The 23,967-nt window shown below is 63.7% G+C and overlaps 1 protein-coding gene across 6 annotated transcripts in view; it reads left to right on the forward strand.

The window, feature by feature from the left end:
- The window catches only part of AGAP1 (ArfGAP with GTPase domain, ankyrin repeat and PH domain 1), a 275,018-nt gene that overhangs the window by 94,395 nt on the left and 156,656 nt on the right, over positions 1 to 23,967 (forward strand). For all 6 annotated transcript variants that reach the window (XM_055123421.1, XM_055123422.1, XM_055123420.1 and 3 more), the window contains 3 exons: positions 4,007 to 4,134; positions 5,890 to 6,045; positions 10,370 to 10,462. In XM_055123421.1, coding sequence (XP_054979396.1) covers positions 4,007 to 4,134; positions 5,890 to 6,045; positions 10,370 to 10,462 — 377 coding nt within the window. The remainder of the gene's footprint in view (positions 1 to 4,006; positions 4,135 to 5,889; positions 6,046 to 10,369; positions 10,463 to 23,967) is intronic.

Below are 23,967 nucleotides of genomic sequence, written 5' to 3' on the forward strand. Positions count from 1 at the left end.
GGGGCTCTCCGAGCACCGCCAGGTGTGGCCGCAGGAAGCCCACAGCAGAGGTGGGCGTCTCTCCCCCCGCCGCGGCTGAGTAATGGCAGCTGACGGCTGCCGCGTCGCCCAGCGCGTGGCTCCTGTCACGCCATCCGTCACCGTCTGCGTCTCCCTCGCCGTCCCCACTCTGCGGGCTCCTCACGTGGGGCCCCCTCTGCCGACTCCTCATTAACGGGACCAGGAGGAGACACAGCATTTCCTGGGGTTCCCGCCAAGCCGCCGCCCCCCGCCACCCCGGCATGCGGAGGAAAATGTCTTTTTTATGGAGATGGCGGGAGAAGGTAATTATTCCTGGAAACGGGAAAGCCGCTCCGGCGCTGAGGACACACTGTCCTCTTTTTTTTTTGGAAGTTGGGAGAAGGCTGAGGGAGAAGGTGCTGTGACGAAGGGCGGAAGTTTCCGGATTCTTTCTCCCCCTAAATATAGGCCCCCCAGGAGAGGGTGAGCCAGAGTTGATTAGATCAAGATTTTTTTGTTTTGTTTTGGGGACGACGTCGGTGCTCAGGGGTTATTCCTGGCTCCACATTCAGGAATCACTCCTGGCGATGCTCAGGGAACCTACGGGATGCCGGGGATCGAACCCGGGTCGGCCATGTGCAAGGCAAGCGTCCTCCCCCCCAGGCTGTCGCTCTGTCCCCGAGATTTGTATTTGTTTAAATTCGGCTGCGGCCCTGGTTACCCAAAGGTCCCTGAGTCACGCCCAGCCACCCTGAGACCTGGGCCGCCCCCTCCCCGCCCCGCCCCGCCCTGCTCTCACCCGGCCGGCTCTCTGCTCTCCTCTCCGTGTTGCTCTTGCCCGTCTCCGCTGCCCCCTGCCCGGAGCCTGCTCAGGCGCCCCCTTTCCCGGGGCGGGAGGCACCCCTGGCCGGTCTGAGAACCGCGGGCCGGGACTCCCCTGCGGGTGTCGGGCCCGAGACAGCTTGACGGGCCAAGAAGTGGCAGGTTCATCTCCCCCTTTGTCGGAGCCGTTTATCTTGGCGTGTGCTAAATTGTGTTGCCAATTCATCGGCCCGCGCTGGCGTCTGTGAAGGGCTGATTTGCATCCGGCTCTGAGAGCGAGTGAGGGGGAAAGTTAATCTCCCGGGCCTCGAGCTGCGGGCCGCGTGGGCCTGGGCGTGGCGCCCGTCACTGTCTCCGGCCGCTCTTCCCTGGCCCTGCCCGCTCACTGGCTCCGGGGGAGGCCAGGGTGGGGCGCCCTTGGGTGGCACGGTGCCAGGGCCTGTCCCGGTGGCACAGGCAGCCTCACTTCACACGGACCCAAGTCACTTAGCGGGTGCCCCGGGGGGCTGTGGGCAGGCGGCGCCCCGGCCCCGAGCCCAGGGCCTTCACCCCGGGCCTCCCCAGGCCAGGCCCTGCCCTCTCGCCCGTGTCTGCTTGCGGGACCCGGCCCCTCCCACTGCACACTTGGGAGACGCCCTCGGGGCCACGCGTGCGTCTTGCCCCCCGATCCCCCACTGAGCTCGCTGCAGCAGGGGCGGGGGTGAGGGGCTCCCGGCCCCCCCCCCCCCAGTCCGTGTGTCTCTCAGTGGCTCATGCACTGGCCTCTCCTGACCACGTGCTGTGCTGACCGCTGGCCTGTACTGCCCCCCCCCACCTGTCCATGCACGGCCACATAAGGGGGTGTCCGGGAGCCCAGCGCCCCCCCCCCCCGAGCGCGGCTGGCCACGGGGCTGCCAGGAACAGGGAGCCCTGCAGGGGTGCCACCTGGTGCGGGGTGGCGGGACGCATGGACGAGAAGGGCCGCCCAGCCCGTGTGTTCGTGAGCCTGACCGCATACGTGGACGGGCCCGGAATGTTCCGGCACCTTCCTGGGCACAGACGTGCCTCTGGAGCACTGTGGAGTGCTCACTTGGGCTCCCACGGCCGTGTGTGGGATTTCCCAGCCGGTGGCCAGGGGAGAGGCGGGGGCAAGTCCAGAGCCTCGGCCTTGGCCCGTGGTCCCTCCCGGGCTCCGGGCCCGGGTCCCTGTCCCCGCGGCGCCCCTGAGGTGCCCTGGCAGCCGGCACCGGGGACCACCCCGGGACCCCTCGCCCCTCCTCCCTCCTGACCCGGACCCTGCACCAGATTGGCCGCAGGGGCAGGCGGGGGCAGTGGGAGGAACGTGGACGTTGGGCTCAGGCCCACGGGCGGCCGTGTGTCTGTCTGCAGGGGCCGGCGACCCCACCGCTGGCCAGCGCCCGGCCACAGCCAGAAGCCGACCACAGGGGAGTCGGCCCGCCAGCTGCTCCCCAGAGCCAGGTGCGGGGTCGGCCAGCCCTGCTCCCTGTGGGCCCCTGCCCTGTGTCGGGGGGACCGGGTGTTGCCTGACTTTCTCGGGGTGGGGGGAGGCCGGATGCGTGGACACGGCTGGAGTCCCCCTCGGAGGGGCCCACGGTAATGTCAGCCGCTGTGACTTTGCTGTGTCCTGAGGTGACTGTTTATTACAGGCGGCATTTAAATCCCCGATTAATAGGAGCAATTAAACAGTAGCTTCATTTCCCGCAAATTAACAGCCCTAATAGGTAATTGCGACATAAATGAAGATAAATTTGTTTTAATACAACGAGATAAAAAAGAATACCGACACGCCGCGAGTCACAGATGAAAGGCTTCTTCTCCCGTCCCTGCAAACTCGGGGGCCACTAGGGGGAGTTTGGGGGGGATTGGGGTGGATCCGGCCGCTCCCTCCCGTCCCTGCCGGGGCAGGGGACAGACAGGGCAGCTGATTCCTGTCGACGGGACCGAGTAGCCGGCCTGAGCTCTGCGCGCCGAGGCTGCTGCGAGGCCGCCTGCCCCTGTCGCCCCTGCGGACCCCCGGCCCTCGTCACCAGCCGCCCGACGCGCCACTCGGCTTTCCTGAGACGTGGGTGGGAGCCGGCCAGGTCTTGTTTGGAATCAGCAGGTGCCCCGGGCAGCGTTGGAGGGTTTAAAGGTCACGCACAGGCTGGACGCTGGAGCTGACCCTGACCCTGGCGCCCTGCAGAGAGACAGTTTGACCAGCCTGCCCCTCCCCGCTTCCCCCCTGCAGCGAGCGGCTGGGCCCTGAGGTCATCCTGCCCCACCCCCTTCTCCAGGTCAGGTGGGGTGTCTGGACCCCTCCAGGTGCGCGGTCGGGTGCCTCCTGCCTGGCCCGTGGGTCCCCGCTGCCCCTCCTGCCCCGGACCCTTTCCTGCTGCCCTTTACAGCAGCCGCGCCCCCTTCCCTCCCCTCCCCTCCCCTCCCAGCGTCATTCCTGAGATTACAGCTGTGGTGGGGGGAGGGAGGAAAAAAGGGGGGAGCTTCTCAGAACCCGAGTCCCCCCGTGCGCGTCGCTGCTGAGGTTTTCTCCGGGCGAGTTTGACTCCGGCTCCTTCTCACTCATTCCTCGCCGAGTCACGATGTCGGTAATTAATTTCTCGGTAATTAATACGCTGGCTTAATGATCACTCAGCTGCGGTTCCTGCAGGAGCTGTGGCCTCGGGGACCGGCACTCGCTACCCGGAGACAGTCCCGGGGCTCCCCGGGATCCCAGGGCTCCTGCCCCCACCCCCCCGAGCCAGGACTGAGGCGCCGGCAGGACCCAGCGCTAGTACCACGTGCCGGACGCCCGCCCCACTCACGCTCTTGGCGCCCGGGGCCCCGTGTGTGGGTGTCCCTGCCCCCCCCCACGCTGTGTCTCACCCTGGGCCACCCTTGGGTGCTGGCTGCAGCCATGGGACCTGTGGCTTTTCCTGGCACTCGCGGTTTCTCTGTGAGCACTGAACGCGGCTGTTGGTGGTCACTGGAGCAGGTCCCTCCTCCCCCAGCTGCGGCCAGTGCCCCGCCCCTTGTCCCCAGGGAGCAGAGCAGAGCCCGCCCCGTGCCGGCTCCCGGGGGCGTCCCCTGCCCTGCGTCCACCCCACCCGGCTCAGGGGCTGCTCACGGCCGTGCGGTGGCCCCGGGCCCATCGCAGGCGTCTCTGGCAGCGCGGCCTCACGTGGCCTCTGTCTGTCTGTCTGTCCCACAGTGGCTCAGAAGATCGTCGCCACCAGAAAGAAGCAGCAGCTGTCCATCGGGCCCTGCAAGTCTCTGCCCAATTCCCCCAGCCACTCGGCCGTGTGCTCCGCCCAGGTGTCTGCCGTGCACGTCAGCCAGGTGCGGTGCGGGCCACGCGGGGTGCAGGCGGCAGTGGGGCCCCAGAGCGCCAAGCAGTGCAGGGGTGCGGGGCACACCCGGGGTGCAGGCGGCTGTGGGGCCCCAGAGCGCCAGGCAGTGCAGGGGTGCGGGGCACGCCCGGGGTGCAGGCGGCTGTGGGGCCCCAGAGCGCCAGGCAGTGCAGGGGTGCGGGGCACGCCCGGGGTGCAGGCGGCTGTGGGGCCCCAGAGCGCCAGGCAGTGCAGGGGTGCGGGGCACGCCCGGGGTGCAGGCGGCTGTGGGGCCCCAGAGCGCCAGGCAGTGCAGGGGTGCGGGGCACGCCCGGGGTGCAGGCGGCTGTGGGGCTCCAGAGCACCAGGCAGTGCAGGGGTGAGGGGCACGCCCGGGGTGCAGGCAGCTGTGGGGCCCCAGAGCGCCAGGCAGTGCAGGGGTGCGGGGCACGCCCGGGGTGCAGGCGGCTGTGGGGCCCCAGAGCGCCAGGCAGTGCAGGGGTGCGGGGCACGCCCGGGGTGCAGGCGGCTGTGGGGCCCCAGAGTGCCAGGCAGTGCAGGGGTACGGGGCACGCCCGGGGGTGCAGTGAACTGCCGCTGTTCAGCGCTGGCTTTGCCTTCGAAGCCGTGGGCTTGGTGCGGGGGCTTCCCGGGCACTGGTCTGCAGGGTGCCCTCGGGGGCTGCCCCCCGCGCTTCCCAGACCCTGTCCGGCTTCCTCTGGCCGGCTGAGAGGTGCCGAGGTCGGGGCACGGCCGAGCGCCCCCTTGAGGCCGGGGGGGGGGGCAGAGTCCTGCTCAGGTGTGTTCTCGGGGCACACAGGCCGGCACAGGTGCCCCCAAGTGGCCGGGGCCTGGCCCTGCCTCCCGTGTCTTGGGTCCCCGCGGACAGGCGTCTGCCCACCTCTTCTTCCTGAGGACGGCTTGGGCTCCCGCTTTGTTCAGGGGCTGCAATGGGGGAGGACATCGGCCACCGGCACACCTTCCCCACGCTGTGGCCCTTGCGCCAGCCACGAGTCTGTCCCCACTCTGACAACGGGAGCAGGTGCTGCATTTCCGCCTGCTCCTCAGTTAGACTGAGTTTCCAGAATGTTCCAGAATGAGGAGGTGAGACTGAGTGGAAGAGAATGTTCATGAATGAAGAGACTGAGTGGAAGAGAGTGTTCTAGAATAAGGACGTGAGACAATGGAAGAGAGTGTTCCAGAATGTTCCAGACTGAGTGGAAGAGTGTGTTCGAGAATAAGGACGTGAGACAGTGGAAGAGAATGTTCCAGAATGAGGAGGTGAGACTGAGTGGAAGAGAGTGTTCTAGAACGAGGAGGTGAGACTGAGTGGAAAAGAATGTTCCCGAATGAGGTGAGACTGAGTGGAAGAGAATGTTCCAGAATGAGGTGAGACTGAGTGGAAGAGAATGTTCCCGAATGAGGAGGTGAGACTGAGTGGAAGACAATGGTCCAGAATGAGATGAGACTGAGTGGAAGAGAATGTTCCAGAATGAGGAGGTGAGACTGAGTGGAAGAGAATGTTCCAGAATGAGGAGGTGAGACTGAGTGGAAGAGAATGTTCTAGAATGAGGAGGTGAGTGAGACTGAGTGGAAGAGAATGTTCCAGAATGAGGAGCTGCACCGTGGCTCCCTGACGTGGCAGAGCTATGGCCCTGTCTGTGGGGGTCCCCGGGTTCTGTCCCCGTCCGCCCCACCGCCCCAAGAATGTTCTAGAACAAGGCCTTGTGACTCGGGCGGCTCACCACACCCCGTGCCCCCGCAGACGAGCAACGGCGGCGGCAGCCTGAGCGACTACTCGTCGTCGGTGCCATCCACGCCCAGCACCAGCCAGAAGGAGCTGCGCATCGACGTCCCGCCCACGGCCAGCACGCCCACGCCTGTGCGCAAGCAGTCCAAGCGCCGCTCCAACCTCTTCACGGTCAGCGCGCGGGGCGGGGCCTGGGCAGGGGCGGGGCCTGGGCGGGGGCAGGGCCTGAATGGGAGGGGCGGGGCCTGGCCAGTTGGGGCAGGGGTGGGCCCAGGCCTGTGGGGGCGGGGTGGGGCGGGGCCTGGGCAGGTGGGCGCGAGGCTGCCACTGCACACCCTGCCTGGCAGTCTCCAGCGCCCTTCAGGCGGCCACCGCGGGGTCGGGCCTGAGCTAGAGGGGCCTGGGAGGTCGTGCCAAGTGCCCACCCGATGTGGGATGCGTCACCACCTCCCCCATGCAGCCGGGAGCGCACAGGCCCCTGGAGAAACTCTGAGTGGCTACCTTGGGACTGGGGTGGGCCAGGCGCCATCAGTGTTCCAGGGTACCCGGTGCCCCTTGCCCCCTGCCTGACCCACCCTCGTGGCAGCAGCGCCCCCCTCAGCCAGGTTAGACCTGCCCTTGGTCACGGCGCCGGCCGACCCCAGGGGAGGGGCTTCCTGGGGCCCGTGTGAGCTGGCCTTGCAGACAGGTGGGGGATCAGACCCGCCCGTGCCTTCCACCTCCTGCTGCTCCCTCACTGCAGGCATGTGCCCCTCCACCCCTCCTGCCCCTCCCGCCTGCCCGTTCCTGGTGCCTCCGTCCCCAGCGGCAGCCTGCAGACCCGCCTACACGGCCAGCGGCTGTGTGGCCTCGGGCAGGTGCCTTACCCTCTCTGAGCCGGAAGCATCTGCAGCCATGTGGAGCTTCTGGGTTGCTACCTGCAAGGGTCCCTGTCACGACCTTGGGCGCCATGAAGTGACTCGGGGGTCTTGGCCTCCCACTGGGATGGGAGGGAAACCTGGTACTTCTGCCCACTATGGGGTGCCCAGATGTGCTGGCCCTTGTCTGCAGGCCGGGGGTGAGAGGGACTTCCTGCGAGACCCTCAGCACCCCTGACGCGAGCTCCTCGGAGCCGAGTTAGGCGTCACCTGGGCCCGAGCGGTCCCCTGGCCGGCCGCCCCAGGACTGGAGCAGGCTCTGGGGCGCCTTCCCCCGCAAGCCACTGCGTGGCCTGGCACAGTGGGCGCGGCCAACCTCGGGGGCCAGCACAGCTGCCCCAACAAGGGCCCTGCCGCCCGAGGGTGCCTGCTGTCCCCTGGGCGGGCCGTGGTGGGTGAGGGCAGGAGGCCCCGGGCGGTGGGGGCGGTGCAGGGGGGTGGCCTTTCCGGGGAGAGCGTAGAAGTAGCCCGTGGGCGCCACTAGAGGTCAGCGTCCGCCCGGGAATGCAGCCACTGCTGCTGAAGGCGCGGGATCCCCCCAAGCTCCCCGCCGGGCCGAGCTGGCTGGCCCTCTGTCCTCTGGGGCAGCCGGGACACTGCCAGGGCCGGGCCGCCAGCCTTCCAGTTGGACCCGGGGCAGTTAAGCCGCGCACCCCTCATTTCCCAGACGCCGCGCACATGAAATTGGCGACGCCGGCCCACGCCCGCCTCTGCGGCTGCCGGCACAGACTCGCTGTTCGCACACACACACGCTTCAACCCCAGCTCGGGCACACACGCCTGCTCCCGCGGTTGGGGGAGCACTGCAGGAGGAGTCCCCTCAGCCGACCGCACTCTGTTTGTGCTGCTCTCTCGGAGGGAGTGAAACCCAGAGAGGCACCGGCGGGCCAGCCCGAGAGCAGCTCAGGGACGGTCACGGCCCTCACTTGCACGCCGCTACCCCGCTGTATTAGCGAGTGTTTCCAGACCCACGGGGACAGACAGCCTCGCATGTACTCGCCCTGCTGCTTGGCGCTGAGGAGATCCATCACCCCACCCCACCCCTGCGGGACTCCCAGGCCCTGCCCCTGCCCCCCCCCCACCCCCCGAAGTCTGGGCCCCTTTGGGGGGGGACTTGGACTTGGCATGAACCAGCTTCAGTGTCAGTCGATGGTCACACGTGTCCAGGCGTGATGGTGGGGTGTCGCTGACACGCGCCTGTAAACACCAGTGCAAGGCCCCGTGGTGAGGGGGGCCGGGCTGTCTGCAGAAAGAGCAGCAGGGGACTCGGGGGGACCGCCGGCAGCCGGGGCACGGCCAGGCCCCCCCCCAGGACGCTGCGTGACCACCCCCCTCTCAGCACCCCGCGCCCGGCTGGCCTCCAGCCCCCTGTGACAGGCGTGGCCGCCACACTCGCCCCTGCACGACATGGGGAACAGAGCTGCTTCGGGTCTGGGGGCCCAGGGCCCCGGCAGCAGGGGCAGCGGCCACAGATGCCGGCGTGGTCTGTGACTTCATTTGTGTGTGATTGTGTGCATGTATGGGTCTGTGTGTGTATCTGTGTTTGTGTGTGTTTGTCTCTGTGTCTATGCATTTGTGTGTCTATGTGACTGAGTGTATGATTGTGTATGTGTGTATATGTGTGACTGTCTATGTATGTGTCTGACTGCGTGTTTATGTGTCTGTCCCTGTATGTGTCTGTGTTCGTGTATGTGTCCGTGTGTGTCTGTGTGTGTGCATGTGTGTCTGTCTCTGTGTATGTGTTCGTGTGTGTGTGTAGGTGTCTGCATCTCTGTGTGCGTGTGTTCATGTGTGTGTGTGTGTGTGTGTGTGTGTGTGTGCGCACTAGCGCGTGTTCTCTGTTGGGTTTCTGTGCCATTATCTGGGACGCAGGCTGAGGCAGGGCTGTCTCCCACCCTTGCTGGCGTGCTGCCCCACTGTGCCCGTGTCCTAGGCGTGCCCCCGTTCGGGCTGTGTGGGGCCTGGGGCCGGCGGGCCGGCTGCCGGGCACACACGGGGGCCGCCTTGAAGATGAGGTTCTTTTCTGTTAATTTGTAAATGTTTTGTTCTCGATTCTGGTTGCTGAGAGAATAACAGGGACGGGTTTCCAGATTAGGAAGTGAGGAAATTCCAAGAGGACCACTGTGGGCATTCTGCTTAGGGGCCTCGTGGGCGTGGGGGCCCGTCTGGCCTCGCCCCTGCGCATGGCACATGCCGGGGTCCGGGAATGGGCAGGGGCATGGGACCCAGGTAGAGCAGCATATGTGTGGGAGGGTCAGATGCCAGCTCCGAGCTTAACGTAACTGCCCTGGGCCCGGCCCTGCCCTTGGGGCCCGGGGATCACAGTGGACTGCACTGGACCGTCCACACTTGCATGTTAGTGGCCGCTGGCTCGATCCCGGCTCATCAGAGACGCATTTCCCGAGGACGTCATCCCGACCTGCTCCGGGGCCTCCCGGGGCCCCCGACATCTCCTCTTGGGGGGGTCCCCAGGGGCTCAAGGCCACCCGGCCGCATCCCTGGACACAGGGAGCCCCTGTCCGTGCGCCTGGCGGCCCGGACACCGCCCCCGTCCCTGCTTCATAGATCATCCCGGATTTGAAAAGCACGTGAAAATGTTTCTCCATTTTCAATATTGCGTGAGTAATGTCCCCATTGAGAAGTAATGGGGTGAAGTTGTCGCTTGTCAGCGCAGTTATTAAGGAGGACGAGTCTCAGGTCTTTCTCTCATAATAAAATAAATCTGTCAGGCGATCCCTGTGCTCAGTGCTCAGGCCACACGGCTGCGGCCAGCCCTGCCGCGTCGGCCTCCCCGGTGGGGCACCAGCCAGCGCGGCATCGCCCCCTGGGGCACCACAGGCATCGCCGCCCCCCACGCCCCCCCCCCACTTGTTTTTGTGGGGGCCGGCAGCCCTGGTCTGGGCTGGGCCTGGCCGTCCAGAGGCCACGAGGAACCACGTGAGTTGCGTCCTGGCAGGCGCGGGGCCCGGCCAGTGGCGCGGCGCGCGTTTGAAGCTTCCCAAGGTAATGAGACGCCCACACGGAGGCGGTGGGCCCCGCACACGCCGCCTCGCTGCAGCCCGAGGACGCCTCATTTTCCTCCGCCTCCACCGGCCGCCAGGAATTGAATTTCGAACTCTTTAAAAGAGAATTAAAAGATCGTTTCTGCAGTGGCAAAGTTTAGAAAACCCTTTGCTAACTGAGGGTGGCGGAGTACTTCCTGGTGTGCTGTGCGGCCAGGTGTGTGTGCGTGTGTGTGTGCGTGCGTGTGCATGCATCCGTGTGGGGATATCCGGTCAGACGCTGCGCGTGCCTGGGCAGGTCTGGCGTGTGGACGAATGTGTGTGTGCACGGATCGTGTTGGTGATGGCGCATGCACGTGGAGTGTGTGTGGGCGGGGGGGCTGCCTTACGCATGTGGATAGATGTGTGAGCGTGCGTGTGTGTGTGTGTGTGTGTGTGTGTGTGTCTTCACTCGTGTGGACACACAGAGCAGCCTTGGCTGCAGCCGGTGTCCGCAGGACCCTCCCCGGGGGGTCTCCCCCGGCGCGTCACGAGCCCAGAGCCCTGACCCGAGGCTAACTTTGGTTTTGCTTTGCAGTCTCGGAAAGGGAGTGACCCAGACAAAGAGAAGAAAGGCCTGGAGGGCCGGGCGGACAGCATCGGGAGCGGCCGAGCCATCCCAATTAAGCAGGTACGTGGCCGCCCGTCCGGGCGCCTCGCCCGAGCCGCGTTGTGCCCGGGCTCTCGGCACGCCGGCCCGCTCGCGCCGAGGCGGGTTTGATGTGCTCTGTTGATGAATGTGGAAGTCACTCACTTGACATCAATTAGAAGAGGTTCCTGTGTGTATTAAAATGGGATCATTAGAATAAGGAGCGGGAGATGTGACAACAGACCTAATGAAGTACGCGGCCCCACCCGCGGCCGCGGCTGTTTGCTGCCTGAGCCGCCTTCAAAGACCGCCTTTGTAGCCGGGCTTTGATTGGGCCGCGGGCCGCTGGCCGGCAGGGAGAAGTCAGATGGCCGCGCGAGAGCCCCTTGTGATCACAGGCCGGCCCGCCGTGGCCCTAATTTGCTCGCACAGACGGACATCTGAACGCCGTGGCAGGCTGGTTTGTAACCACGAGGCAATTAGTCGTGATGATCAGAGCGGTGTGTCAGCTGTGCGCTCTTGTTTGTAATTTGCTAATGAAGGAATTGTAACTTTGATTAGGTTCAGTTTCATTTAGACCTTATTATATAAAGGAACATTTACAGCTGTAATGTGGGGCCTTAATTAAACTTCCTCATTACCCAACAGGACTCGTCGGAGCATTTGTTTTGGCCCAGGTTGCGAGCCGGGAATAGGTTTGCGTCAGCCCGGAGAGCCGGGCGCGCGGCGGGCGTGCCGGGCCCTGGGCCGGCCACTCCGGGAAAGTAGACCGCGGCGGGCGGGGCCGCCTGGGGACACTCCTCCCCGAGGCCGGCCTGGCTCCGTGTCCCTCGAGGCCGTCGTGGGCACGTGTCCCGTTGGATGTGACTGTGTGTCCCTGTGACCTGTGCTGGCAGCAGCCCAACTCCGGGGGTCCCTGAACTATTTCAGGGGGGTCCCAGCTGCCCAGCTTGGGACCCTGTTTCCCTTCTGGTTCCTGCGGTGGAACCTGGTCCACTCATGACACACGCCCAGGCACCGGCCACAAGCCTGGGACGAGTGGCCGTCCCGCCTCATGGCTGCCCACAGCAGGCCTGACCCCCAGAGCCACACAGGTGACGGACAAGCTGCGCTTGGCGTGCTGTGGCCCCTTGGACAGGGTGGGCGGGCCCCTCCCTCTGCGCTTCCTCATGAGTAAACCGAGGCCGAGCAGCTGGAGAGACACTGCAACGCCGAGTGGAGGGTCCCGAGCCCACCAGGAGTGACCCCTGAAGTGCCAGGTGTGGCCCAGGCAGACAGAAGCCAGCGTCTGGGCCCTGGACTCCGGGGGACAGGAGACCTTCCGGGACCCTTCCGGCCACTGCTGGCCGCTGTGGGAGGCCAAGCTGTCCCCTGGCCTGTCCCCTGCCTGTCTGTGGTGCTCACTGGTCAGCACGGTTCCATCTGGGGGTGGGTCGGCGTGAGAAGGGACGTGGGTCTGACACAGTTCTCGGAGCGTCAGAACCGTCGTGCGGGGCCCGGCGGGCTCCCGGGCTCCGCCCAGAGTGACGTGGGGCCCTGACGAGGCCAACGTCAGCCCTGCAGGGTGTGGGGCGTCTCGCCGAGCCCCTGCCTGCCGTCACACGGGGCTCAGGCCTGGGGGTCTCTCGCTGATGAGAGCCCTGCAGAGGGCGCAGGACGGCGGCTTCCACCTAACCTCCAACAAGGGAGCCTGACCTCAACGCGTGTACACACGTGCACCACCAGCGCCAGCGTCACGTGTGTCTACACACGTGTCTGCGGACATGCATGTGCTCAACCGTGCACTGGTGCACATCCCCATCTTCATGCCCTGTGTTTGGAGGCTCACACGGGTGCATGAGCCCCCTGGGCCCCGGGAGCCTGGCGGGGTCGGCCAGGGCTGGCAGTGAGGGGCTGCGGGGCAGGGGGTCCCCCCACCCCATGTTCTCCAATCATTGCAGGCGTTGGCGTGTCGCGTGAAGGCCTGTGCCGTGTCGCCTGCGAGTGAGCACCCCCAAGGCTCCGGCTCCAGACCCCCCCTTCCTTCTTCTTCGTGGGGTCCCGGCTCTTGCTCCTTTTTAACTAATACGGAAGGTTTATTTGGAATAAATTTTTTTAAAAAAAGCCCAAAAGCCGAGCGAGGGAAATGGAACGGCCGAGGCCAGCGCCCGGCGAGGGGCCTGTCACGTATTAATTTTTCATTGCTGTGGAGAGTTGTACATACATAATCACTTGATTGCGGTGGGAGTTGGGGAGCTCTAGGGCGGCATTTGCATAAATCTTGTTAAGTCAATGGCAGTTAATGAAGTACAAATGAGCGCGGAGAAGGTGACATGTAAATCGTGGGTGGCAGATGGGAGGTCTGTTTGGGGGCCGGCAGCTGCGCGCGCTCCTTTCTTTCTCCCCTTCGCGCATTTTAATCTCCGTCTCCCGGCCCTGATCTGCAGCCCGGCGTCGCCCCTCCCGGCAGGCTCCCAGCCGGCGAGCCCCCGGTCGGACCCCCGCCCACGGCCGGCCCCGAGCGCGCCCGCCGCCCCCGGCGTGTTCTGCGTCTGCGCGTGCTGCTCGCTGTGCGTGCGGTTTGCAGGGCTGGGGAGACCCAGACCCTTTTTCCCTCTGGGGGGAAGCCCTGGGGGACCCCCAGGCTGGGCTGTGCAGGAGCCAGCACGGCCGGTGGAGGGCAGCCCGGGCGAGGTTGGGCAGGGAGAGAAGCCCGCGGCTCTGCGGAGGCTGGGAGGAGAACCGGGCCGGGCCCGTGGCGGTGCCTGGGCAGAACCGTCGCCCCTGGCTCTGGGGACGCGGCCCCGACGTGGGGGGCCCCAGGTTCCATCCTGGCACCCTGGCTGGCCCTGTGCCCTCCCGGCTCCTTGCCTCCAGGGCGGCCAAGCCCACCGCTCGGCTCGCTCCTGCTGGCGCTCCCGGAGCCCCTTCGGCCGCGTGCCGGGGGCTCGGGCCCCGTGTGTGCCCATATGTCCCTCCGCGTGGCCGTGGCAGGGGCGGGGGAGCAGGGCTGGCAGCTGCCCTCGGGCTGGCCTGCCCCTCCCCAGTGCCCTGGGCCCCGAGGAGCCCCTGGCTGAGCGTCGCTTGCTTCAGGATTGGTCTGGGCGCGGGGTGAGGGAGGTATGGTGAGTTCCCGCCCCCGCCCGGGTGCCCCTGGCCGTCCCTTCTGCTTCTGCGGGGAACGCGGCCCCTCGGATCAGGTCCGCCGTCGACCCTCAGTAACCTCCTGCTCACCCCTCCCCCGTGTGGTTGCAGGGGAGGCGAGTGCCCGCCTGTCAGTTGTGGGAGCAGTTCAGCCCTTGACGGGCGCCAGGCAGGCACAGGTGTGGGTGTGGGTGACCCCCAGGAGTGCTCCCCCTGTGGGAGCCCCTCAGTGCTCCAGCTAACGCCTCGCTCCGTTCTTGGGCTCCCAGCGTAGCCCACCACGACCCCGCTTTGGCCTGCCTGCCTCCAAACAGAACCGGGGCGGAGAGAGGGCATGGGGGAGCGTTTGCTTCACACACAGCTGGCGCCAGTCCATCCTTGGCACCCCATGGGCCCCCCGAGCCCACCAGGAACCCTCCCCGAACACAACGCGGAGATTAGACCTGAGCACCCATGGGTGTGGCCCCTAAACAGAAACCAAACCGGGCATTGCGTCCCAGAACCCGTCTGTGTAGGTGGTGAGGTTCCCCCCTCCCCCAAGAGAGTCTCGGTTTTCCTGGGCATAGCAGCAGTGCCATGGGTACGACCTGGCCCAGCTGCTCCTCGCTCTCTTCAAACAGGAGTCTGAAAGCTGGGCGGGGGCCACAGAGACAGTCCAATGGTTAGAGCACTTTCCTAACATTCGGCTGTGGCCACGATCTGGGTTCGAATCCTGACACCGTCGGATGTGGCCCACAAACAAACAGAATGGTCCACAGTAGTTTCTGTTTGGGGCCAGAGAGGTAGTACCGAGGTGATGGTGCTTGCCTTGCGTAGAGCCAGCCTCGGTTCTGACAAAGCGCATAACCAGGAGTGAGCCCTCAGCACAGCCAAGTGTGGCTTCCCAGAAAAGTCAAAAGAGAAAGGAATCCCGGGCAAGCCCCCACCCCCACCGGGGGGCCTCACCGGGGCGTGCTGAGACCAGCAGCTGGTTCCCGGTCGAGGGCAGCTCCTCCTCCCAGTGCTCAGGGAACAACCCCCACCCCCTCCTCATCTCGGCCCTCCGGCGGGCTGACCCCACAGCGCACACGCGCCTTTCCGGCCCCGCGGGAAGGGAATTTCTTCTTATCCCCCTGGCCCAGCGGTGACAGGCCCAGTTCCTGCGCTGACCGCCCAGGGTTTCTCGGGTAATTCCCGAGGGTGGACGTGGCTCCGCTCACCAGGGAGGCCTGCGGTCATTCCCGTCCTGTCCAGGCCCCAGTCCAGCTGTGAAGTTGAAAGAAGCGACATCGGGAAGGATTGTCAGCGTCCACGCACACATGCAGCTCAGTGCCCAGGACAGCACGCGCCCCCGCCCCCGCCATGGCCACCAGCCCCCGGGCGCCCCAGAGAATGTGTGCGTGGGCCTTCCCCTCTGGCCTCTGCCCTCCTCCGGGTCTCGGTCTGGGCCGGGCGAGTCAGCACAAACCCTCCTTGGATTTCTGGAATCATGTAGCTTCCTTGAGCACTATGTGCATGTGTGTACATGTATGTGTGCATTCACTCACATATGTGTCTGCAGGTATGTGTGCGCCCTTGCACTCGTGTGCATGTGTATCTGTGTGCTTGTGTGTTGTGTATGCGTGTATCCCTGTATGTTGTCTCTGTGTGTGTCTATGTTATGTGTGTGCATGTGTGTATGTGTGTGCATGTGTGCCTAATGTTGTATGGGCATGTTTGTATGTGCCTATATGTTGTGTGTATGTGTGCACGTGTGCCTGTGTGTTATGTGTATCCATGTGTGCGTGCGTGTGTGTGCGCGCGCGCGAGTGTGTGTGTGTGTGTGTGTGTGTGTGTGTGTGTGTGTCCTACAGAGGGACCTGAGTTCACCAGACACCGGGTCTCTGCATTGTTGGCTTTCTGTCCCAGTGCCGCCCGCTTGTGCCCATGGGAGCTGCCCTCTTGGTGGCCTTCCGTACTGCGGTGTCTGCAGAGAGCGCACGAGGCCCGGGCTGGGCTCAGACGTGCAGCCAAGACAGAAGGACATCCGGAGCTGCGATCCTAGTCCAGAGTCTCTACAGGGTGTTTTCTAGGCTTCTAGAAATTTCTATGAGGAAAAATGGGAGTGATTTTTAGAGCCATACCAGAGATGCTCAGGACTCACTCCCGGCTCAGGGTTTACTCCCCGCTCTGTGCCCAGGACTGATTCCCGGCTCTGTGCTCAGGGCTGATTCCCAGCTCTATGCTCAGTGTCACTCCCTTCTCTCTGCTTGGGGCTCTGGGCATCCAGCCAGACTTGACCTGTGCAAGAAGCACCTTAGCCCAAATCCTGTCTCTCTGTCCTAGAATTCCTTGCCCTGATCTAATCTACCTCTCATGACTGTCTTTTCCAAACCAGACTAAACCCAGTAAATGGAGACTTCCCTGGGCTTCTGGCCGGACCCAGGTTGGGGACTGTTCTCGAAAGCTGCACCCCAGACCTGTGGGCCCTGGCAGGGACGAACGAGGCCGCCAGCAGTTGGGTCCCGGGAGATCGGGGCCCTGCCCTGCCGCCCTCCAGCCTGGACCCCCGCTGTGCTTCCACCGGTCCCTGTCCCGCGGCCGCTGTCAAAGGCCTTCCCAGAAGATGCACTGTGACCCCCCCCAATCTTGGAATCTTGGGGTGTAGAGTATGGTAGTGGCAGGTGGGTGCTCATCAGGGGAAAGCGTTTCTCTTGCCCAAACGTTTTCTGTTTGTAGAACTGAGTTGGAAACCTTCTACCTTACCTTGTTCGATTTCGCACGTTGACTGCAGGTGACGTATGTCAGATTCTGAATAACTGACCTAGTTCCCCGCGTCCAGGGTCAGCAGCCACGGGGGTGTGAAACTAAGACCAGTAACCGGAGGACCAGTAGCCAAAACCATTTCAGGAAACCCCTCTACTATTTTTTGATCTTCATACCCAAGAAAGGGGAATGACTGGCTTCAAATGCAATTTTTTTTTTCTTTTTGGGTCACACCTGGCGATGCTCAGGGGTTACTCCTCGCTCTGCACTCAGGAATTACTCCTGGTGGTGCTTGGGGGACTGTATGGGATGTCAGAAATTGAGCCCGGGTCGGCGGCGAGCAAGGCAAACACCCTCCATGCTGGACTATCACTACAGCCCTTCAAATGCAGTTTTATCTGTAGAATTGTTTTGTGTGCACCCTGCAGTGTTGGTGACATTGAACTGTTTTAATGCCTGTCCCGTTTTCACCCCCTCCTTCACGCTCTTCACCTGCAGCCTTCGTGCTTGTATTCGTGCTGAAAAGGCTCTAGGCTGGAGAGAGAATGCAGGGGTTAGGCTCTTGCCTGCGTGTTCCATCCCCTATACCATGCAAGGTCCCCCGAGCACCACCAGGAGCCACCCTGAGCCGGGAGTGATAAGCCCTGAGCACTGCTGGGTGTGGTGGGCAGGACACCCAGACCCTGTTCTCAGCAGCGGCCCACCCTGCTGCTTGTTTGGGGTTCCCGGAAGCTCCTTCCTCCTTTCCTGAAGATCGATGTGAGTGTGTTGGGATCCCCAGAGACTGCGGGTGTTTTTTGAAAATGTTTCAAGAGTATAAAGTTTGTTCAAAATCAGTGGGTTTTCTAAAACGGAGATAATATTGGCTTTTTGGGTCACACCCGGCGATGCACAGGGGTTCCTCTTGGCTCTGCACTTAGGAATTACTACTGGCAAGGCTTGGAGGACCATATGGGATGGCAGGGATCAAACCCCGGTTGGCCATGTGCAAGGCAAATGCCCTCTCTGCTGTGCTACCACTCTAGCCCCAAACAGCGAGTGGGGGAGAGGAAAACAAAGGTTTGTTTTCGCGCTGGGTGGGTTAGAAGTCTAAATACCCCAGAACGCCTCTGCTAATCAAGGGATTTTCGAGAGCGGTTGTTTCATATCAACTAGTACTTTCTGGTACTTGCAGGCCTTTTAACGGAGAAATGTGTGTCAGCTTGGAAATATTTCTCAGCCTGAAAAGACAGCTAACAATGCCCCCAAGTTATATTTTCTTGTTTTCTTTGATCTTCCATCGATTTTTCCGGGAGAAAGCCAATTAAGTGCTTGTTTAGTGCCTCCTGTGTCAGAGGACGGGCAAGTCAGGTCAATTCAGGAGCTTGCTGTGCCTTTAATGGGTGGTGGGAGGAGCCTGGAGTGGGAGAAACCCGCGGTGGGCGGGGTCTGGGGTGGGGCGAAGGGGCGCAGAGCCTATTGGTGTCCTGCGGTGGGAGGAGCCTGAATGGGAGGGGCCAGGTGGCGGGAAGGGCTGAGGGGGCACAGTGCCCAGTGGTGGGAGGGGCCAGTTGGTAGGAGGAGCTAAGGGAGCAAGGAGCCCATTGGTAGGACTGTCTGGAAGTGGGAGGAGCCTGAGTGGGAGGGATCAGGTGGGGGGGGCTGAGGGGCACAGCGCCCATTGATAGGATGGTCCCGGCTGTGGGTGGGGCCTAATGATGAACGTGGCAGTCGATGGGAGGAGCCTAAGTGAAGTGGTCCTGGAGCAGCCGCGTGGCTGGGAGTGAAGGCTGAGGGTGAGTCTCCTGTGGGAATGGAGTGGCCGCAGGGGCCAGGTCTGGGCTCGGGCCGTCTTTGCCCGATGACGTCCCGCTGCCCCAGACTTGGGCTGCTGTGCCCGCGCGCGGCGGGGTCTCTGAGCATGCTGTCCTGGCCCGGAGACGCGCCTCCCCAGCCTGCCGTGCGCCTGCTTTGCCCAGGCCCCTCCCGGGAGGGGGACGCAGGTGACTGGCCAGGGTCAGCCCAGCATCCGTGGCGAGAGGCAGGACCCCAGCTCCCCACCTCCCGTCTCGGGCCTCCTCTCACCCCTAGGCTTAGGGGTAAACAAGTAGCAGCTGACGTCTGCAGACGTTTTAATTTCAGACAGCCCGGCTCTTTCCGATGGAGAGTCCTTCAGGTGCGTGCTGATTGGCCTGTTTACAAACAAGGGGGGAGCACCTGCGGATCCTGGCTGCCAGGGGCAGTGGAGGGGGCTGTGTTTATCCCGGCGCTCCCTGGAGCCGGCGCACCCCCTGCCCTGCACAGTGCAGCCTCGGCCATAGGGAAGCGCTCAGCTCAGGTTCCTTCCTGCCCCAGCTGCCCGGTTTCCGCGCCCGTGGCCTTCATCTGGGCAGCCCATACTGGCCACTGAATTCAATACCGAGCGTGAGTGGTATTGAAACACTGTCTTTAGCCAGGGAGGGCTCAGGGGACCGGAGCACATGCTCTGCAGATGGGAAACCCAGCGTGACCCCCAGCAGTGCACAGGAAGTAGCCCCCAGGCCCCGGCAGGTACAGCCCCTCCTCCTAAAAATAAAAATTCTTCCAGGCACCAGGTCACAGTCAGATATGGCTGTGGAAAGACCCGGAGACTTCCAGCACCCGGGGGTCTTCGGAGGGTGGCGAGCGTGCACCGCCATACCACAGCCCTTCCGGAGGACGCGCCTGGCTTAATGCAGAGACTCTCTAAGTGAATTCCACAGCGGTTGTTTGTAATTGGAGTAGCTGTAATTCACTGTGGTTTTAATTAGTTGATTACTAGTTCTTTAAAATGTACTGTACTCACTGTGGGTCTTGCAAATTGGTAACTGGTAGCTACCAGGATAATTAAATATTTCAGAGCACTTGGCTGCAGTAGCATTGAACTGTGAAGAAATAATGTTGTCTAGCCAATCAAAAAGAGATCCTTGTAAACTCATTTACAGCAGCCGTGTGCGTCAGGACCATCAGAGAGATGCTTATTGCGGGAGAAATTAAAGATACAATTTTGTGCTAAGAGGCAATATAGAAATTAGTTCCCGAATTACTTGTTAATTGATTCGGTAATTCCCTGGGGTCTGCAGGCTTGGTCCCCCCCTTTTGTTGTTGCATTCAGTTAACAGTGACTATTCCCAGAGCACTAAAAATATTCCTCGCTCCTCCGCCGCATGCGCCCTTCGATCACCCGCCCACGTTCACTCGCCGCTTTGCACAACCGCCACCAGGAGCCCGGCCTAGGCGCCGCAGCCTCGGCCCTGCGTGCCGGGCCTCTCAGCCCGAGGAGGCCCCCGGTGCGGGTCCGGTGTTCGAGGGTTTCCTTCGTGCGTCTTTGTACTTTTCCACTGGAAACGTTCGTGCCATTAAACCAACAGCGGAGGCGATTGGGGCGGGCTTGATTGATGAAACACTTTCCTCATTGTTTGCAATTCAGCAAGAATAACCTCGCGAAAGACCATTTGTAGGAAGAGCAAATTGTCCCTCGCAATGATATTGGAAGAAAATGAGCCCCGTGTCCCCGCAATCAAATGGAGTGTGGCCCCTGGGAGCATGCCGAGAGCTGGCGGCGGGCAGGGACTTGGCCCCTGCGCCCCCTGGCCCGCCCGGGTTCCTGACCGGCGAGGATTCGCTGGAGCTGCCTTTGGGGTTTCGGAAGAGGACCCACCCCAGCCCCCGTTTCCTCTGCTGGCTGCGCCGGAGGCCGAGAGAGCAGCCGGCAGGATGATGTGCCGGGCGGGCGAGACCGCCTCGTTGGGTCCCCGGCGCCACCTACGGCCCATGCCCGGGTCCCGGGCAGGCGAGTGGCGAGGCTCCCGGTAGTTCTGTTGCTGAGTGCTTCCATTGCGGATCACTCTGGAAGGTTCTGCAGGGTCGCAGGGCTGTGTCCTGAGTCTGGAGGTGCCGGGTCCCTGTCCTTTGCCCTGGGTCCGGGGTGCCAGGGCTCACCCACCTGTGCTCACCGGCTGGGGCTGGAGCAGGGCTGAGGCAGGCTCGGGGCTGACCCCTGTGACCTTCCGGCGGCCCCACGCCTTACGGCCGTTTCCTCTAATACTTGGGCAATCAGTTTTCAGGGTTCGCCCTGAGTAGGCGAACATTGACGAGCGTTATCAGGCCCTGAAAGTTCGGCGAGTTCTTTGCAGGGTCCCCGGCAGGAGGGGGAGGCCTCTCCCGAGGGTCGCCCCACAGCGGCCGGCCTAGAGCCCACAGTCCTGCTTGCCCAGGGCGGGTGACAACTCCGTGTCCGAGCGCTGGTCTCCCACTGCGCTGCGGCCCGCCATGGCCGCAGACCCGGGCCTGTGCGTGGAGGTCTCCTTCCGGGCGGTGGGGGAGGGAGGGGCCCGAAAGGGGCCGGAACTGGGGGCGCTGTCTAGAGAGCTGAGTTTCCGGGCCGCTGTTAGAGGAGGGGGTGCTCTCTGGTGATGGGTGTGAGGCTGGAATGATGCGCACGTGAGTGCGTGTGCGTGTGTGTGTGTGTGCGCGCGCGCGCACGTGTGTGTGTGTGTGTGTGTGTGTGTGTGAAATACAGTGCACAGTATTGTAAAGCCCTGTATCTCGGTACAGACAACCAGAGTAACAGTCTCACCTCCATGAGCTTGTTTACAAGAAAAGAAAATAAAGTAGTGGTCAGAGAGAAAGCACAGTGGGCAGGGCGCTTGCCTTGCACAGGGCCGACCCGGGTTCTATTCCCAGCATCCCGTATGGTCCCCGGAGCCCCGTCAGGCGGAAGCCCTGAGCCCCATTGCGTGTGGGCCCCAAACCAAAATAGTAATAATAATAATAAATAGTAACAGAATTATCAGTGCCCTCTGCTTTAGAATGTTCCAGAGCACGTCAGGAGCCTCTGCACTGCTCTCCTGGTGGACCACCCCCCCCCCCCCCCAGCCCCGTGAGCTTCTGGTTTCGCAGGACGGGGAACTGGCCCTTGCACGGTGCTCACGGGCCTGGTCCGGGGAGGCTCCCGGCCGGGAGAAGGTGTGCGTGTGGGTGTGACATCAGGAGCCAGACTTGTGGGTCCGAGAAGGGAGAGGGTTTGGGTTGGGGAGAGGCAGAAGGCAGAAGGTTGGGGAAGGTGCGTGACGAAGCGGGGCGCGCTGGGGGGGAGCAGGGTGACACTGGGCCAGAGGATCCGGCCCGTGAGAGTAGCAGGAATAGGCGAGGGCCTGGACTGGACAGGCTGGCCCGTGGGAACCCACTGCGGGTCTCCTGTGGGGCAAGGCAGCCACGGCAGGGGCCGGCGGCGTGGTCAGGGGCCGGAGGAGGAAGTGAGGGACACAGATGGGGGCTGCCTGGCCCCGTCCACTCCTGTGTCTGCTCCCCCCGCACGCCTGTCGCGGAAGCCCCATGTCCTCGGCTCCACCAGGCGGGGTCGCCCCCTGCAGCCGGCACAGAGGCCGGCACCCAGGAGAGCACTGGGGCCCCGGGGTCACTCCTGGCCACTCACCACTTCTGGGACTGAGTGGACACACCCCGATGGCCCTCGCTGGAGGGCGTGGTCACTTTCAGGTCTGGGCATTTTGAACCTTTTTTTTTTTTCGGGCCACACTCAGCGATGGTCCGGGGTCACTCCTGGCTGTGCTGGAGGACCCAGCCCGGGGCAGGCGCGCCCCTCCCCCGTGCTGTCTCGGTTTGGGCTTTCTGAAGCCCAAGCGTTGGTGTTTGATGCGAGGACCGAGTTCTCAGCCCAGTAAGTCAAACATTTTGCCCTTCCCAAGAAACTGCCGGACCCCACTGCCACAGCAGGGCTGTCCCCCGCCCGGCCACACCCGTCCCACGTCCCGCTTTGGGCTGTCCCGTGGCTGTGAGCCACCAGCCCCAGACGCCTTGGCTCCCTTCTGCTGGGAGATCTGCCGTGTGTGCGTCTCTCTTTTTTTTAAAAAATTTTTTAATTTGCTTTGCTTTTTGGGTCACACCCAGAGATGCTCGGGGGTTACTGCTGGCTCTGCACTCAGGAATTACCACTGGTGGTGCTCAGGGGACCCTATGGGACGCTGGGAATCGAACCCAGGTCGGCCGAGTGCAAGGCAAACGGCCTCCCCGCTGTGCTATCACTCCAGCCCCGTGTCTCTGCTTTACTTGCCGGGTGCTATTGTCTGTGTCCTCGATGCCGTTCCTTTGCCCGCCCGTCTCTCGTCTTCCACGTCTCACAGTTGCCCTTGGGCACCTGCAGCCCCGTCCCCGGGGGCGCCCATGCTCCTCCCGCGGCCTGGCCTGTTCTCAGGCGCTTTCCTTCTGCCCCCCAGAGAAACCTCCGCCTCGACTGAGCCCGCGCCATCGGCTCTTGGTTACATAATTGCTCGGGAGCACGTGTGGCTCCTCCGGCGCCTGGTGTGTCGGCCCGGCAGAGCCGGGACACCTGGAAGCCCGAGTGGACGCGCCCCGCAGTCGCTGCCATCGGAAGCAGCCGGGCGGCCCTCAGTGCCCTTGGATGAAGACGCCCTGGGCCTGGCCTGTGCAAGGCGGCCTGGAGCGGCCGGGCCCCATGGCCTCAGGCTCAGGCTTCCGTGCTCACCGGCGGGAGCGAGCCTGTTCTCAGGCTGCCCTGTGCCCCCAGCCCGTGGGGGGGCCGGGGGGCGTCTGTGGAGAAGAGCTGAGGAGGGGGGCCGGCTCAGGAGGAGACGAGCCGGTTCTGTGCCCCAGGAGGAGGGCGAGGCCCCTGGCTGTGGGACCCGCCACTCTGCCCCCGCAGCAGAGGTGGGGGGAGGGACACGGAGCAAAGAGCAGCCTCTCGGGGTGCTCCAGGGGCTCCTCCCGGCCCCCTCCCCGCCCTGCCCCTGCCCTGGAGTGCTGAGGGAGGAGGGCGGCCGGGATCCCGCTCACACCCCACAGGCGTGGCGGGAAGGGAGGCCTGAGACGGGTGTGCATGAGTGTGTGCACGCGTGCGTAAGTGTGTTGAAATGCGGGAGCATGGGGGAGCGCATGGATGTGGGGAGGTGCAGGCGAGTGCATGCGTGTGTGAGGCAAGAGCGGCGTGTGCATGTGTAGGTATGAATGCATGGGTGAGTGAATGTATAGCTGCACGCGTGTGCGTGTATGTGTGGGTGTGTGAGTACAGTAAGGAGTACATGCATGTACAGGTGTGTAAATGCATGTGTGGGTGTGTGAGTACACGTGTGGGTGAGTGCATGCGTGTTGGGGTGTGTGGGTGGTCACGGCATGAGCCCACGGGCTGGGGCTGCCAGGGTGGCGGTGCTGTCTGCTCTCAGTGCACCACTGTCTTCCTCTCCCCCCCCCCTTCCGGGCCGTCCCTCTGCGTCCTCAGCCCCTCACTACGCTGCTGTCCTCCTTCCCAGCCCGAGCTTCCCTTTCCTGCCCCTGTTCTAGAAGTTTCCAGAGCTTCAGCTCTGCGCCTGCCCTGGGTGTGGTGGGTGGGGTCCCCGCACGGGCACCTGTCAGCCTGCGGGCGGGCTGTGCGCTGCCCTGAGTCTGGCCAGAGCTCCGGGGCAGAGGGGCTGGCGAGGTGCTTGGTTTGGGGGCCACACCTGGAGCAGGTGGAAGGTGACCTCACGAAGGCCAGTCTCGGGGGAAGGGGCCCCCAGCCCCCTCCTGCTTGGCCTGGCGTCAGATTTGGGCAGGGCCCGTGTTTCCTCTGTCCAGGCGGTTGGGACAACCAGTGTCCATGCCCCCCCCCCTCCCCCGCCAGCTCTACAGACCCCAGTTTCCGGGTGAAACCTGCCCTGCGACCCCTGACCCTGCCAGTGGGGGTCGCT

The sequence above is a fragment of the Sorex araneus genome, chromosome X (assembly GCF_027595985.1).
Source record: "Sorex araneus isolate mSorAra2 chromosome X, mSorAra2.pri, whole genome shotgun sequence".
Taxonomy (NCBI): domain Eukaryota; kingdom Metazoa; phylum Chordata; class Mammalia; order Eulipotyphla; family Soricidae; genus Sorex; species Sorex araneus.